Here is an 18,457-nt window from a genome sequence, read left to right as displayed (position 1 = left end):
GACTGTAACTGTAGTTCAGCCATCAGACTGTAGTTCAACCATCAGACTGTAACTGTAGTTCAACCATCAGACTGTAACTGTAGTTCAACCATCAGACTGTAGTTCAACCATCAGACTGTAACTGTAGTTCAACCATCAGACTGTAACTGTAGTTCAGCCATCAGACTGTAACTGTAGTTCAGCCATCAGACTGTAGTTCAACCATCAGACTGTAGTTCAACCATCAGACTGTAGTTCAACCATCAGACTGTAACCATCTCAGTCCCAAACATTCCCAGTCTATTGGATGAGGTCAGAGATTGACATCATTGTGTTCTCTTCATCCTTCGTCGTCAATTCGATGACGTCATCCTCTTCGTTGTGTGCTCTTTGCGTCCCGCAGTGGTCAGTTTGCCATCGTGAAGCGTTGCCGGGACAAGTGCTCGGGTCTGGAGTACGCCGCCAAGTTTGTGAAGAAGTGTCAGAGCCGGGCCAGCAGGAGGGGAGTGAGGAGAGAAGACATCGAGAGAGAGGTGGACATCCTGCAGCTGATCACTCATCCCAACATCGTAGCGCTGCATGACGTTTACGAGACCCGCACTGACGTGGTGCTCATACTGGAACTGTGAGTGAGGAGACACGCACACACACACACACACACACAAGCAGGCACGCACACGCACGTACGCACACACGTACACACACGCACGTACGCACACACGCACGCACACACACACAGACAGACAGACAGACAGACAGACAGACAGACAGACAGACAGACAGACAGACAGACAGACAGACAGACAGACAGACAGACAGACACACGCACACACGCACATACACACACAGGCAGGCATCCAGACAGTCTGGTCGCTGTTCAGGCATTATATTCCACTCCTGGTTACTGTTCAGCCATTCCATTCCACTCCTGGTCGCTCCTGTCATTACCAAAGAGATAGGCCTTTTTGGCAATCTTCAAATATGAACATTGTATCATTAATGAGCTCGAGGATATCAGAGGATTTGATCCTGATTCGATAAACCCTGACATCCATTATCCTATCACAATGTTTATGCAAATTAGACGGAACGTGTTCCTATCGAATCGAATTCATTCACGAGATTTGGAAACATTCTAATAATTGGGCGTTTTGACGTTACACATTTCATTGTAAACACCAACGTTGGGCGATGGGGAGAATAGAGGATTCCCCTTTATTGCATTTTTCCTCAGCAGCCAGCGTGAATCACATCACACCCGAAAACCCATTCATAACATCCTGTCACGGCTGTCGCAGGAAGGAGCGGGCCAAAGTGCAGCGTGATTATCGTACCACATTTTCATTGAACTGTGAAACGATGCGATACATATAAATAAACTGAATGACAAAACAACAAACCGTGACGCAGAGGTGAAACAAACACTAACTCAAAGACAATCTCTCACAAACCCAGGTGGGAAAAAAAACACCTACTTAAGTATGATCTCTAATTAGAGATAACGAGGACCAGCTGCCTCTAATTGGAGATCATCCCAAACAAAACCCCAACATAGAAATACAAAACTAGAACCTGACAACATAGAAAAACTAAACTAGAAAACCCACCTGTCACGCCCTGACCTACTCTACCATAGAAAATAACAGCTTTCTATGGTCAGGAAGTGACACATCCCATCAGTTTATTGTGAACAGTGTAGCTTATTTTATATCCAGCAAGAAAGAGCAAGGTGCTTATTTCCTTAAATATAAACATATATATTTAAATTGCTCAAAATAAATGATAAGACTATACTGATACCTCTAGGACGTACACTGGTTCAAGAGCAGAGGAATAGAGAGAGGCCAGAGGAGATGCCATCAGAGATGATGTCACGTCCTGGCCAGTATAAGGGTTAATTGTCATTTTAGTTTGGTCAGGACGTGGCAGAGGGTATTTGTTTTATGTGGTTCGGGGTGGTGTTTTGGTAAAAGGGCGTTTGATTTAGTATTTCCGGGTTTTGGTTTAGGATCTATGTAATTCTATGTTGAGTCTAGTGTGTCTGTTTCTATGTTTGGGTTCATTGGGGTTGGGACTCTCAATTGAAGGCAGGTGTTGTCTATTTGCCTTTGATTGAGAGTCCCATATATGAGGCTGTGTTTGTGTTTGTCTGTTGTGGGAGATTGTTTTTGCACTGCGTTAGGATAGCCTGCAAAACTGTTGCACTGTCATTGTTTATTGTTTTTGTATAGTGTTCACGTGAGCGATTAATTAAATTCAAAGATGAACACGACATCCGCTGCGTATTGGTCTACATTTTCAGACGACGATTTCGCTATATCGTCAGAAGACGAAGAGAGCCGTGACAGATGAGAGAGGCCAGAGGAGATGAGAGAGGCCAGAGGAGATGCCATCAGAGATGAGAGAGGCCAGAGGAGAGGCCAGTGGAGAGGCCAGTGGAGATGCCATCAGAAGAATAGAGAGAGGCCAGTGGAGATGAGAGAGGCCAGAGGAGAGGCCAGTGGAGATGAGAGAGGCCAGAGGAGAGGCCAGTGGAGATGAGAGAGGCCAGAGGAGAGGCCAGTGGAGATGAGAGAGGCCAGAGGAGAGGCCAGTGGAGATGCCATCAGAAGAATAGAGAGAGTCCAGTGGAGATGCCATCAGAGATGCCAGAGGAGAAGCCATCAGAGATGAGAGAGGCCAGAGGAGAGGCCAGAGGAGATGCCAGTGGAGATGCCATCAGAGATGCCAGTGGAGATGCCATCAGAGAGGCCAGTGGAGATGCCATCAGAGAGGACCAGTGGAGATGCCATCAGAGAGGCCAGTGGAGATGCCATCAGAGAGGACCAGTGAAGATGCCATCAGAGAGGACCAGTGAAGACAGAGTAAATTAGAAGTGAATTCATAGGTTTGGCTGTTAATCCAGCATTCGTAAGGACATACCCATCATCTCTAGTAATAACATGGCTCTCTCTCTCTTCCCCATTTTAGCATTATACTATAGGCCTAATATAATGTTTCCTAAAGTAGCCTGTCTGGTCTCCCATCTCTTTAATAAGAGAGGAAGAACTGAACATACAGTATATAGACCATCTATAGACTGGACAGACTGGATAGACAGTATATAGACCATCTATAGACTGGATAGACAGTATATAGACCATCTATAGACTGGATATACAGTATATAGACCATCTATAGACTGGATAGACTGGATAGACAGTATATAGACCATCTATAGACTGGATAGACTGGATAGACAGTATATAGACCATCTATAGACTGGATAGGCAGTATATAGACCATCTATAGCCTGGATAGACTGGATAGACAGTATATAGACCATCTATAGCCTGGATAGACAGTATATAGACCATCTATAGCCTGGATAGACAGTATATAGACCATCTATAGACTGGATAGGCAGTATATAGACCATCTATAGCCTGGATAGACTGGATAGACAGTATATAGACCATCTATAGCCTGGATAGACAGTATATAGACCATCTATAGACTGGATAGACTGGATAGACAGTATATAGACCATCTATAGACTGGATAGACTGGATAGACAGTATATAGACCATCTATAGACTGGATAGACAGTATATAGACCATCTATAGACTGGACAGACTGGATAGACAGTATATAGACCATCTATAGCCTGGATAGACAGTATATAGACCATCTATAGACTGGATAGACTGGATAGACAGTATATAGACCATCTATAGCCTGGATAGACAGTATATAGACCATCTATAGACTGGATAGACTGGATAGACAGTATATAGACCATCTATAGACTGGATAGACAGTATATAGACCATCTATAGACTGGATAGACAGTATATAGACCATCTATAGACTGGACAGACTGGATAGACAGTATATAGACCATCTATAGCCTGGATAGACAGTATATAGACCATCTATAGACTGGATAGACTGGATAGACAGTATATAGACCATCTATAGCCTGGATAGACTGGATAGACAGTATATAGACCATCTATAGACTGGATAGACTGGATAGACAGTATATAGACCATCTATAGACTGGATAGACAGTATATAGACCATCTATAGACTGGACAGACTGAATATACAGTATATAGACCATCTATAGACTGGATAGACTGGATAGACAGTATATAGACCATCTATAGACTGGATAGACAGTATATAGACCATCTATAGACTGGATAGACAGTATATAGACCATCTATAGACTGGACAGACTGAATATACAGTATATAGACCATCTATAGACTGGATAGACAGTATATAGACCATCTATAGACTGGATAGACAGTATATAGACCATCTATAGACTGGATAGACAGTATATAGACCATCTATAGACTGGACAGACTGAATATACAGTATATAGACCATCTATAGACTGGATAGACTGGATAGACAGTATATAGACCATCTATAGACTGGATAGACAGTATATAGACCATCTATAGACTGGACAGACTGAATATACAGTATATAGACCATCTATAGACTGGATAGACTGGATAGACAGTATATAGACCATCTATAGACTGGATAGACAGTATATAGACCATCTATAGACTGGATAGACAGTATATAGACCATCTAGACAGTATATAGACCATCTATAGACTGGATGTACAGTATATAGACCATCTATAGACTGGATAGACAGTATGTAGACCATCTATAGACTGGACAGACTGGATAGACAGTATATAGACCATCTATTAGACTGGATAGACAGTATATAGACCATCTATAGACTGGATGTATATATAGACCATCTATAGACTGGATAGACAGTATATAGACCATCTATTAGACTGGATAGACAGTATATAGACCATCTATAGACTGGATGTATATATAGACCATCTATAGACTGGATGTATATATAGACCATCTATTAGACTGGATAGACAGTATATAGACCATCTATTAGACTGGATAGACAGTATATAGACCATCTATTAGACTGGATGTATATGTAGACCATCTATAGACTGGATATACAGTATATAGACCATCTATAGACTGGATATACAGTATATAGACCATCTATTAGACTGGATAGACAGTATATAGACCATCTATTAGACTGGATGTACATTATGTAGACCATCTATAGACTGGATGTATATATAGACCATCTATAGACTGGATAGACAGTATATAGACCATCTATAGACTGGATAGACAGTATGTAGACCATCTATAGACTGGATAGACAGTATATAGACCATATATAGACTGGATATACAGTATATAGACCATCTATAGACTGGATAGACAGTATGTAGACCATCTATAGACTGGATAGACAGTATATAGACCATATATAGACTGGATATACAGTATATAGACCATCTATAGCCTGGATATATATATAGACCATCTATAGCCTGATATACACCTGAGAGTCCAGCCCGTGAGACTCCAGCCCGTGAGACTCCAGCCCGTGAGAGTCCAGTCTGTGAGAGTACAATCTCTTAGAGAAGAGCAGACATTAGTGTGATAAAATATAGAGAGGATGTTTTTTTCCATGGTGTTATCGGCTAGCCCTGTCTAACAGAGGATGTTTTGTCCATGGTGTTATCGGCTGGCCCTGTCTAACAGAGGATGTTTTGTCCATGGTGTTATCGGCTGGCCCTGTCTAACAGAGGATGTTTTGTCCATGGTGTTATCGGCTGGCCCTGTCTAACAGAGGATGTTTTGTCCATGGTGTTATCGGCTGGCCCTGTCTAACAGAGGATGTTTTGTCCATGGTGTTATCGGCTGTCTAAATCAAAATTGTAATTGTCACATCCTTCGTAAACAACAGGTGTTAACTAACAGTGAAATGCTGACAGGTCCTTCCCAACAACGCAGAGAGAAACATAGAACAATCAGACTCCCCCATCAGACTCCCCCCCAACATCAGACTCCCCCCAACATCAGACTCCCCCCCAACATCAGACTCCCCCATCAGACTCCCCCCCAACCCCCCAACATCAGACTCCCCCCTAACATCAGACTCCCCCCAACATCAGACTCCCCCCAACATCAGACTCCCCCAACATCAGACTCCCCCAACATCAGACTCCCCCCAACATCAGACTCCCCCAACATCAGACTCCCCCCAACATCAGACTCCCCCCAACATCAGACTCCCCCCAACATCAGACTCCCCCCAACATCAGACTCCCCCTAACATCAGACTCCCCCCAACATCAGACTCCCCCCAACATCAGACTCCCCCAACATAAGACTCCCCCTAACATCAGACTCCCCAACATCAGACTCCCCCAACATCAGACTCCCCCAACATCAGACTCCCCCAACATCAGACTCCCCCCCAACATCAGACTCCCCCCAACATCAGACTCCCCCCAACATCAGACTCCCCCAACATCAGACTCCCCCAACATCAGACTCCCCCCAACATCAGACTCCCCCAACATCAGACTCCCCCCAACATCAGACTCCCCCCCAACATCAGACTCCCCCCAACATCAGACTCCCCCAACATCAGACTCCCCCCAACATCAGACTCCCCAACATCAGACTCCCCCCAACATCAGACTCCCCCCAACATCAGACTCCCCCCAACATCAGACTCCCCCCAACATCAGACTCCCCCCAACATCAGACTCCCCCCCAACATCAGACTCCCCCAACATCAGACTCCCCCAACATCAGACTCCCCCCAACATCAGACTCCCCCTAACATCAGACTCCCCCCAACATCAGACTCCCCCCAACATCAGACTCCCCCAACATCAGACTCCCCCCAACATCAGACTCCCCCCAACATCAGACTCCCCCAACATCAGACTCCCCCCAACATCAGACTCCCCCAACATCAGACTCCCCCCAACATCAGACTCCCCCCAACATCAGACTCCCCCCAACATCAGACTCCCCCCAACATCAGACTCCCCACATCAGACTCCCCCCAACATCAGACTCCCCCAACATCAGACTCCCCCAACATCAGACTCCCCCCAACATCAGACTCCCCCCAACATCAGACTCCCCCCAACATCAGACTCCCCCAACATCAGACTCCCCCAACATCAGACTCCCCCCAACATCAGACTCCCCCCAACATCAGACTCCCCCCAACATCAGACTCCCCCCAACATCAGACTCCCCCAACATCAGACTCCCCCAACATCAGACTCCCCCCAACATCAGACTCCCCCAACATCAGACTCCCCCCCAACATCAGACTCCCCCCAACATCAGACTCCCCCCCAACATCAGACTCCCCCAACATCAGACTCCCCCCAACATCAGACTCCCCCCAACATCAGACTCCCCCTAACATCAGACTCCCCCAACATCAGACTCCCCCCCAACATCAGACTCCCCCCAACATCAGACTCCCCCAACATCAGACTCCCCCCAACATCAGACTCCCCCCAACATCAGACTCCCCCACATCAGACTCCCCCAACATCAGACTCCCCCCCAACATCAGACTCCCCCCAACATCAGACTCCCCCCAACATCAGACTCCCCCCCAACATCAGACTCCCCCAACATCAGACTCCCCCAACATCAGACTCCCCCCAACATCAGACTCCCCCAACATCAGACTCCCCCCAACATCAGACTCCCCCCAACATCAGACTCCCCCCAACATCAGACTCCCCCCAACATCAGACTCCCCCCAACATCAGACTCCCCCCAACATCAGACTCCCCCCAACATCAGACTCCCCCCAACATCAGACTCCCCCAACATCAGACTCCCCCCAACATCAGACTCCCCCTAACATCAGACTCCCCCAACATCAGACTCCCCCAACATCAGACTCCCCCCAACATCAGACTCCCCCCAACATCAGACTCCCCCCAACATCAGACTCCCCCAACATCAGACTCCCCCCAACATCAGACTCCCCCCAACATCAGACTCCCCCCAACATCAGACTCCCCCCAACATCAGACTCCCCCCAACATCAGACTCCCCCCAACATCAGACTCCCCCAACATCAGACTCCCCCCAACATCAGACTCCCCCAACATCAGACTCCCCCCAACATCAGACTCCCCCCAACATCAGACTCCCCCAACATCAGACTCCCCCAACATCAGACTCCCCCCAACATCAGACTCCCCCAACATCAGACTCCCCCCAACATCAGACTCCCCCAACATCAGACTCCCCCCAACATCAGACTCCCCCCAACATCAGACTCCCCCAACATCAGACTCCCCCCAACATCAGACTCCCCCAACATCAGACTCCCCAACATCAGACTCCCCCAACATCAGACTCCCCCCAACATCAGACTCCCCCCAACATCAGACTCCCCCCCAACATCAGACTCCCCCCAACATCAGACTCCCCCCAACATCAGACTCCCCCCAACATCAGACTCCCCCCAACATCAGACTCCCCCCCAACATCAGACTCCCCCCAACATCAGACTCCCCCAACATCAGACTCCCCCCTAACATCAGACTCCCCACATCAGACTCCCCCCCAACATCAGACTCCCCCCAACATCAGACTCCCCCCCAACATCAGACTCCCCCCAACATCAGACTCCCCCCAACATCAGACTCCCCCTAACATCAGACTCCCCCCAACATCAGACTCCCCCCAACATCAGACTCCCCCCCAACATCAGACTCCCCCTAACATCAGACTCCCCCCAACATCAGACTCCCCCCTAACATCAGACTCCCCCCCAACATCAGACTCCCCCTAACATCAGACTCCCCCCAACATCAGACTCTCCCCCAACATCAGACTCTCCCCCAACATCAGACTCCCCCCCAACATCAGACTCCCCCAACATCAGACTCTCCCCTAACATCAGACTCCCCCAACATCAGACTCCCCCAACATCAGACTCCCCCCAACATCAGACTCCCCCTAACTTCAGACTCCCCCCAACATCAGACTCCCCCCAACATCAGACTCCCCCAACATCAGACTCCCCCAACATCAGACTCCCCCCAACATCAGACTCCCCCCAACATCAGACTCCCCCCAACATCAGACTCCCCTAACATCAGACTCCCCCCAACATCAGACTCCCCCAACATCAGACTCCCCCCCAACATCAGACTCCCCCCAACATCAGACTCCCCCCAACATCAGACTCCCCCCAACATCAGACTCCCCCTAACATCAGACTCCCCCCTAACATCAGACTCCCCCTAACATCAGACTCCCCCAACATCAGACTCCCCCCTAACATCAGACTCCCCCTAACATCAGACTCCCCCCAACATCAGACTCCCCCCAACATCAGACTCCCCCTAACATCAGACTCCCCCAACATCAGACTCCCCCAACATCAGACTCCCCCCAACATCAGACTCCCCCCTAACATCAGACTCCCCCTAACATCAGACTCTCCCCCAACATCAGACTCCCCCATCAGACTCCCCCCAACTTCAGACTCCCCCTACATCAGACTCCCCCAACATCAGACTCCCCCCCAACATCAGACTCCCCCCAACTTCAGACTCCCCCCTACATCAGACTCCCCCCAACATCAGACTCCCCCCCAACATCAGACTCCCCCCAACATCAGACTCTCCCTCAACATCAGACTCCCCCCAACATCAGACTCCCCCCCAACATCAGACTCCCCCCACATCAGACTCCCCCCAACTTCAGACTCCCCCCAACATCAGACTCCCCCTAACATCAGACTCCCCCCAACATCAGACTCCCCCCAACATCAGACTCCCCCTAACTTCAGACTCCCCCCAACATCAGACTCCCCCTAACATCAGACTCCCCCCCAACATCAGACTCCCCCCTAACATCAGACTCCCCCCAACATCAGACTCCCCTAACATCAGACTCCCCCCAACATCAGACTCCCCCCAACATCAGACTCCCCCCAACATCAGACTCCCCCTAACTTCAGACTCCCCCTAACATCAGACTCCCCCTAACTTCAGACTCCCCCCTAACTTCAGACTCCCCCTAACATCAGACTCCCCCCAACATCAGACTCCCCCCTAACATCAGACTCCCCCTAACTTCAGACTCCCCCTAACTTCAGACACTCTATCGTTTAGTTAGGGGATTAAACCACCTCGAACTTGCAATTTATCTATTAAGTTGTGAGAGTTTAAAAAAAAAAAGTACTATATTTACACATTTTGTGGGACACACTGTATATTGTAAAATTTGACTGTGCGACAGACCACACAATTTAATATCCAACTTTTTACCTCTAAAATATAGCTAACGGATTTCAGGTCATTTTTACCGGAAGGCTAGCCAACTATCTAGTAAACACTTCCTAGCCACTGTGCTTCTACCCCTGCATTGCTTGGTTCCTCTCTAGGTTTCTTCCTAGGTTCTGGCCTTTCTAGGAGTTTTTCCTAGGGAGTTTTTCCTAGCCACCGTGCTTCTACCCCTGCATTGCTTGCTGTTTGGGATTTTTAGGCTTGGTTTCTGTACAGCACTTTGAGAATATCAGCTGATGTAAGAAGGGCATTATAAATACATTTGATTTTATTTGGATACAAGGTTGATGTCTCTTTTTTTGAACAAAATGAAACAAATTGTCACATCCCGACCATAGAGTGCTCTTATTTTCTATGGTAGAGTAGGTCAGAGCGTGACTGTTTTTTTAAAATTAATCTAGTTTATTTTTTCTATGTTGTGTTCTAGTTTATTTTTTCTATGTTGGGGGTTTTGTATGATTCCCAATTAGAGGCAGCTGGTCATCGTTGTCTCTAATTGGGGATCATATTTAAGTAGTTTTTTCCCCCACCTGTGTTAGTGGGAGATTATTTTTGAGTTAGTGCATGTTGCAACTCTGTCGTCACGGTTTGTGTTTTGTTTATAGTTTATTGTTTTGTTTTGCAAAGTTTCACATTTAAATAAAAGATGTGGAACGATACCCACGCTGAGCTTTGGTCCATTCCTACACACAACCGTGACACAAATAAATCTTGTAATTGAACAGAATAGTAAGGTGGCCAATAACTGGCCGATAATACGAGATGTATTTTTGGGGGGGATAAACCGCTTATCAAAATGCAATATTAAATAAATATTTAACCAAATAGCTACTCGGACTAACTATTCAGCAGTGTTATAGCTTGAGCCTAGAAGCTGTTGAGAGTCCTGTTGGTGCATCGATGTTTCTTGCCGTGCGGTAGCAGAGAGAACAGTCTATGAATTGGGTGGCTGGGGTCTTAGGGCCTTCCTCTGACACCGCCTGGTATAGAGGTCCTGGATGGCAGGAAGCTTGGCCCCGGTGACGTACTGGGCCGTACGCACTACCCTCTAGCGCCTTCCTTGCGGTCAGATACCAAGTAGTTGCCAGTGTCAAAATGCTCTCAATGACGTTTAAGTTTAAAACAACTGATTCCGGTTCCGGGTGAGTGATGGCGCGCACATATCATTCAATATTACCTCCCTTTTACTGCTTAAAATACGACACAATAAACACGGACCTAATATTTAAATACCAGAGATGTAAACAAAATGGACCAATTTAGCTAGTAGCTATTTCATAAAGGAAAATAGCCGTGGAGCAACAATCAGCACCAAAAAACATCAGAGCACATGCCGAACACCAGGCTTATTTATCTACAATGTTTGAGCAGGAGACAACATTTCTTAAAGCGGCAATCACGAAAGCTGTTGCAGCGGAGCTAAACAAGTCAATTCAAAGGCATCTTTATCTAAACTCAAAATTGCTGTGAAAGCCCAGGGAGTACGAGTTACAGACTTGGAAACGTCAGCAACTGCCATACACGCTCGGGTTACTGAGCTGGAGAAGAGCTGATGTCTCTCCAGAATCAATCAAGATACCAAAACCATCAAAAATCCCAGGCCTGCCCGAGAGAGTGGAACGACCGCAGGCTACCACCTTCACTGATAACCCGTCGATGGAGATCCCGGGGGACAAGGTGCTGCCAGAGTCACCTGAGCTTGACAGGGTCCATCGGACTGTCCAACATAAACCGGCGCCCGGCGCAAAACCAAGGGCCCTGCTGGTGAGATCAATAGTCGGTGAAGGAGTGTCCTTCAATCAACAACAATCCCATAACATTAAGACTGAATTGTACAACATGGGGTTGAGATTCGTGCTGCAATTTCCAGCAAGGCTGAACGTCTTCCGTAACCGAGATGAGTTCATATTTAACGCAGCAAAATACCTGTAAAAGCACGACAATGAAGAAAATCCTTCCCACACTGTAAACACAAGAAGGTCGAGGAGTCTTGAATATATAACTGACATATTCATAGGAATGTAGCCAGGTTTGACTTTACTGAAGAAAATATGAGAATAATTCACAGAAACTCTGGTGAATGAAGGCTTATTCTTTTTCTAAAATCATATTTAAAAAAACAAACGTTTCCAAATCATGATCATTGTTCCTGATTTCACTCCGTAATAATAATAATAACTAGGCTACTTTTTTATTTTTTATTTCAAACGACACCGTTTGAAATTCGACTGAAAAAAAAAAAAAACGAGGTGTAATTATTATGAATTATTCCTCATAAATCAAACACATAACTTTACTTGGAGCAGATGAACTTCAAAAGGGGAAAAATATGAAGCAACGAACTCTTGGCTTCCCTGGACAAATGAACTATGACATTTAAAAACAGAGAAGAATGAAGAACGATAGGTGTACATGTCATTATTTTCTGTTTTTCGATTGTCTGTATCACTGACAACGATTCAAGTGATCCTGCATTGTTGATTAAAGCGCTTGTAAGTCAGCATTTCACTGTAAGATCTACACCTGTTGTATTCGGTGCATGTGACAAATAACATTAGATTTTTTTTATTTTGTTTAATTTTATTGATGTATTTTCTATCGATCTCAGAATGGCTATCTATAATCCCTTTTTTTGGGGGGGGGGAATTTTAGCATTTTTCTTTCTTTTTTTTAAGTGAATAAATGAATCTGGTTTAAAACTTTAAAATAAGACGACTTTTTTAATAGATTTTCATATTGAAATAAGCGCTTGGTAGATATAGGAATGGTTTAGTTTACTCGGGAATTGGATCACAGGGCAGCGGGGAGGAAGGTAGAGGGGGAAACAATGGGTATATTAGGGGTATTGTGTGAAAATGTTCTCTCTCGGTCTCTCCTGCTTTTGTTTTGAATTATTAATAATGGCACAAACGTTAATCTGAAGTACATGTTGTCAGCATATTGTATATGATCAACTTCTTCCTATATTACTACAGGAATGACAATCTTTGACTCATTTAGATGTATGGCCGGTAGACATAATACTTTTTTCAGAATTTAACATATTTTCATGGAATGTGAAGTGCATGGCATGTCACATTTTAAAATGAAACAAATAATACAATACATTTAAAATGTGGACAGCCCTGTTGCAAGAAACTCATTTAATGGGACAAAACATGGAACTAACTAAAAAAAAAAAAGATTGGGATAAAGAAATATATATTTAACATCTTAATCACCCAAAGCCAGGGGGAGTGACAGTGCTGTTCAATAATACTATTATTAAGCACAATAAATACTATAGCAGGGAAATATCATGTATTAGTTATAGAAGGAGTGGTGTGACAGACAGACAGACAGCCTGTCAGGAAGTGTTATAGAAGGCATGGTGTGACAGACAGACAGACAGCCTGTCAGGAAGTGTTATAGAAGGCATGGTGTGACAGACAGACAGACAGCCTGTCAGGAAGTGTTATAGAAGGCATGGTGTGACAGACAGCCTGTCAGGAAGTGTTATAGAAGGCATGGTGTGACAGACAGACAGCCTGTCCTGTAAGTGTTATAGAAGGCATGGTGTGACAGACATCCTGTCCTGTAAGTGTTATAGAAGGCATGGTGTGACAGACAGACAGACAGCCTGTCAGGAAGTGTTATAGAAGGCATGGTGTGACAGACAGCCTGTCAGGAAGTGTTATAGAAGGCATGGTGTGACAGACAGACAGACAGCCTGTCAGGAAGTGTTATAGAAGGCATGGTGTGACAGACAGCCTGTCAGGAAGTGTTATAGAAGGCATGGTGTGACAGACAGACAGCCTGTCCTGTAAGTGTTATAGAAGGCATGGTGTGACAGACAGCCTGTCAGGAAGTGTTATAGAAGGCATGGTGTGACAGACAGACAGCCTGTCCTGTAAGTGTTATAGAAGGCATGGTGTGACAGACAGCCTGTCCTGTAAGTGTTATAGAAGGCATGGTGTGACAGACAGCCTGTCCTGTAAGTGTTATAGAAGGCATGGTGTGACAGACAGACATCCTGTCCTGTAAGTGTTATAGAAGGCATGGTGTGACAGACAGACAGCCTGTCCTGTAAGTGTTATAGAAGGCATGGTGTGACAGACAGACAGCCTGTCCTGTAAGTGTTATAGAAGGCATGGTGTGACAGACAGACAGCCTGTCCTGTAAGTGTTATAGAAGGCATGGTGTGACAGACAGACAGCCTGTCAGGAAGTGTTATAGAAGGCATGGTGTGACAGACAGACAGACATCCTGTCCTGTAAGTGTTATAGAAGGCATGGTGTGACAGACAGCCTGTCCTGTAAGTGTTATAGAAGGCATGGTGTGACAGACAGCCTGTCCTGTAAGTGTTATAGAAGGCATGGTGTGACAGACAGCCTGTCCTGTAAGTGTTATAGAAGGCATGGTGTGACAGACAGACAGCCTGTCCTGTAAGTGTTATAGAAGGCATGGTGTGACAGACAGCCTGTCCTGTAAGTGTTATAGAAGGCATGGTGTGACAGACAGACAGCCTGTCAGGAAGTGTTATAGAAGGCATGGTGTGACAGACAGACAGCCTGTCCTGTAAGTGTTATAGAAGGCATGGTGTGACAGACAGCCTGTCCTGTAAGTGTTATAGAAGGCATGGTGTGACAGACAGACAGCCTGTCAGGAAGTGTTATAGAAGGCATGGTGTGACAGACAGACAGCCTGTCAGTTAGACAGACTCACACTGAAAGACACTGAATTCCACACATCATTTCCCTAATAACCTGCAGCACAGGAGCTCTAAAAGTGTGTGTTTGTGTTGCAGGGTGGCTGGAGGAGAGCTGTTCGACTTCCTGGCCCAGAAGGAGTCTCTGAGTGAAGAGGAAGCTACCCAGTTCATCAAACAGATCCTGAACGGAGTACAGTTCCTCCATAGCAAGAGAATTGCACACTTTGACCTCAAGGTACTTTTACACGCTCACGCCGTTTTTAGCAATATGGAACGCGTGCGGTGAAGTTGAGCTCAGTTGGTTAGAAATACTTCCTCCAAAAGGGATTGGGGTGAGCTGTCGTCATGTGTAGTGTGTCGCTAAGTTAGGGCGGCGGCCATATTACTACCACACAGGCAGTCATGAGTCATGGCTGCAGTCAGTCGTAAACGTCGAGTCATGGTAATCTCATACTACGGACATGAATGGGGCTGATGGACATGAATGGGGCTGATGGACATGAATGGGGCTGATGGGCATTAATGTGGCTGATGGACATGAATGGGGCTGATGGGCATGAATGGGGCTGATGGACATGAATGGGGCTGATGGACATCAATGGGGCTGATGGGCATGAATGTGGCTGATGGGCGTTAATGGGGCTGATGGACATGAATGGGGCTGATGGACATAAATGGGGCTGATGGGCGTTAATGTGGCTGATGGACATGAATGGGGCTGATGGACATGAATGGGGCTGATGGACACGAATGGGGCTGATGGACACGAATGGGGCTGATGGACACGGATGTGGCTGATGGACACGAATGGGGCTGATGGACATGCATGTGGCTGATGGACATGCATGTGGCTGATGGACATGCATGTGGCTGATGGGCATGAATGGGGCTGATGGGCATGAATGGGGCTGATGGACATGACATGGGGCTGATGGACATGAATGGGGCTGATGCGTTGTTATTACCCAACTCTTTAACCACCATCTGGTAATGGCCTGGTGCTCTATTGTCCCCCCCTAATCACTCTGGCATCAATCGAAAACAGTATCTTTTAAAACTCACTTGTTAGGCTACGTTTTTTTGGACCTCGCTGGGATCGATCAACAGCAGGTTGAAACTGCGCGAAGAACCTGGTCGCTGTGGATCTTGTTTCAAAGCCAAACATAACGAAATGGAGGTGATGATTCATTCAAAGCATTTGAGAACACCCATATCATTATTAGAGCGTATGGGTGTTCTACATTGGCCCAAAAAGCCTGAATTAAAATGATGATTTTGCCGTTATACAATACAGGGCATTCGGACAAACAGAAATACCTTATTTACATAAGTATTCAGACCCTTTGGTATGAAACTCGAAATTGAGCTCAGGTGCATCCTGTTTCCATTGATCATCCTTGAGATGTTTCTACAACTTGATTGGAGTCCACCTGTGGTAAATTCAATTGATTGGACATGATTTGGAAAGGCACACACCTGTCTATATAAGGTCCCACAGTTGACAGTGCATGTCAGAGTAAAAACCAAGACATGAGGTCGAAGGAATTGTCCGTAGATTCTCCGAGACAGGATTGTGTCGAGGCACAGATCTGGGGAAGGGTAGCAAAACATTTCTGCAGCATTGAAGTTCACCAAGAACACAGTGGCCTCCATCACTCTTAAATGGAAGAAGTTTAGTACCACCAAGACTCTTCCTAGAGCTGGCCGCCTGGCCAAACTGAGCAATCAGGAGAGAAGGGCCTTGGTCAGGGAGGTGACCAAGAACCCGATGGTCACTCTGACAGAGCTCCAGAGTTCCTCTGTGGAGATGGGAGAACCTTCCAGAAGGACAACCATCTCTGCAGCAATCAGGCCTTTATGGTAGAGTGGCCAGACGGAAGCCACTCCTCAGTAAAAGGCACATGACAGCCCTCTTGGAGAACCTAAAGGACTCTCAGACCATGAGAAACAAGATTGAACTCTTTGGCCTGAATGCCAAGCATCACGTCTGGAGGAAACCTGGCACCATCCCTACGGTGAAGCATGGTGGTGGAAGCATCATGCTGTGGGGATGTTTTTCAGCGGCAGGGACTGGGAGTCTAGTCAGGATCATAATGTATGTACGCTATATATACAAAAGTGGATGCCAGGAGAACGCTACCTGCCCCAATGAATAGTGCCAACTGTAAAGTTTGGTGGAGGAGGAATAATGGTCTGGGGCTGTTTTTCATGGTTCGGGCCCCTTAATTCCAGTGAAGGGAAATCTTAATGCTTCAGCATACAATGACATTCTAGACGATTCTGTGCAACCAACTTTGTGGCAACAGTTTAGGGAAGGCCCTTTCCTGTTTCAGCATGGCAATGCCCCTGTGCACAAAGCAAGGTCCATACAGAAATGGTTTGTCGAAATTGGTGTGGAAGAACTTGACTAGCCTGCACAGAGCCCTGACCTCAACCTCATCGAACACAAGGCCTAATGGTTTTCCAAATCTCTCAACAGTGCTATTTGTAGGGTTAATTTTAGAGAAATGTTGTGATTTTTCATCCATTCCTGAACCTGTGACCAGAAACAAACTACTACACAGGGGCAATACCAGAATAAACAATACCAGACTAAATAATACCAGACTAAATAATACCAGAATAAACAATACCAGAATAAACAATACCAGACTAAATAATACCAGACTAAATGATCTAATGATTCTGTCTCTTCGCAGCAAAATCTGCAGAGCTGAGGTGGCTGTATGCCCCGTATACATAACATTCTCTTGGTGGCAAGAATTTTGAATAATTATTTAAATTAATAAAATCTAAGTTTTGAATTAATAAGAGTGTTTTGTGTATCAGGTCATAAATCGTGTGCCAGGAAATCGGCACATCGAAAAATCTCTTGCCAACTGGTTAGCAACCTGTATGGCACCACGGTCAACATTTTGGTCCTCAAGTAAAACTGATAAATTATGTTTAGCCGATTTTGGTCTTTAATAAAAAAAGGGGAAAACAAGTTTGTTACCTTCTTCCACTTCCACTTGGCGCCACCATTTTCGCAGTAATGCTGCACTCAGTTGGTTGTAATTTTGGATAGACTAGACACTTCCATAATATATTACTGCACACGTTATAAATCTCAACCTTTCCTATTTATAATATAATTTACAAAGATAATTCCTTCTTTTTTTTTGATTCCATAAATAATGTTCTTTCATTTAATCAATTAGTATATTTGAATTTGATTATATTATTTGTTGTGATATTTGTTCTGTCTTTTCTGGAGGATTAAACTGGAATTGGAACCAACTTTCTGTGGGTTGTTTGAGAAAGGGTGATATCCTGTTGGGGATAGGGGGCAGTATTGACACGGCTGGATAAAAAACGTACCCGATTTAATCTGGTTACTACTCCTGCCCAGTAACTAGAATATGCATATAATTATTGGCTTTGGATAGAAAATACCCTAAAGTTTCTAAAACTGTTTGAATGGTGTCTGTGAGTATAACAGAACTCATATGGCAGGCAAAAACCTGAGAAGATTTCATGCAGGAAGTGGCCTGTCTGAAAAGTTGTCGTTCTTCTTGTCTCTGTTTATTGAAGAGTGAGGATCTTAGCTGT

General features: G+C 45.7%; 1 protein-coding gene across 6 annotated transcripts in view; it reads left to right on the top strand.

The window, feature by feature from the left end:
• dapk2b (death-associated protein kinase 2b) overlaps nt 1-18,457 on the top strand; it is a 56,448-nt gene that overhangs the window by 16,417 nt on the left and 21,574 nt on the right. For all 6 annotated transcript variants that reach the window (XR_006761468.1, XR_006761465.1, XR_006761466.1 and 3 more), the window contains 2 exons: nt 383-604; nt 14,963-15,101. Coding sequence is in view for 1 of the 6 variants with exons in the window: in XM_045705948.1 (XP_045561904.1) it covers nt 383-604; nt 14,963-15,101 (361 nt within the window). In the remaining 5 variants the exon portion in view is untranslated. The remainder of the gene's footprint in view (nt 1-382; nt 605-14,962; nt 15,102-18,457) is intronic.

This window comes from Salmo salar, chromosome ssa23 (genome assembly GCF_905237065.1).
Source record: "Salmo salar chromosome ssa23, Ssal_v3.1, whole genome shotgun sequence".
Taxonomy (NCBI): domain Eukaryota; kingdom Metazoa; phylum Chordata; class Actinopteri; order Salmoniformes; family Salmonidae; genus Salmo; species Salmo salar.
Note: the sequence above shows the minus strand (reverse complement) of the source record. Positions and strands in the feature narration are given on the sequence as shown.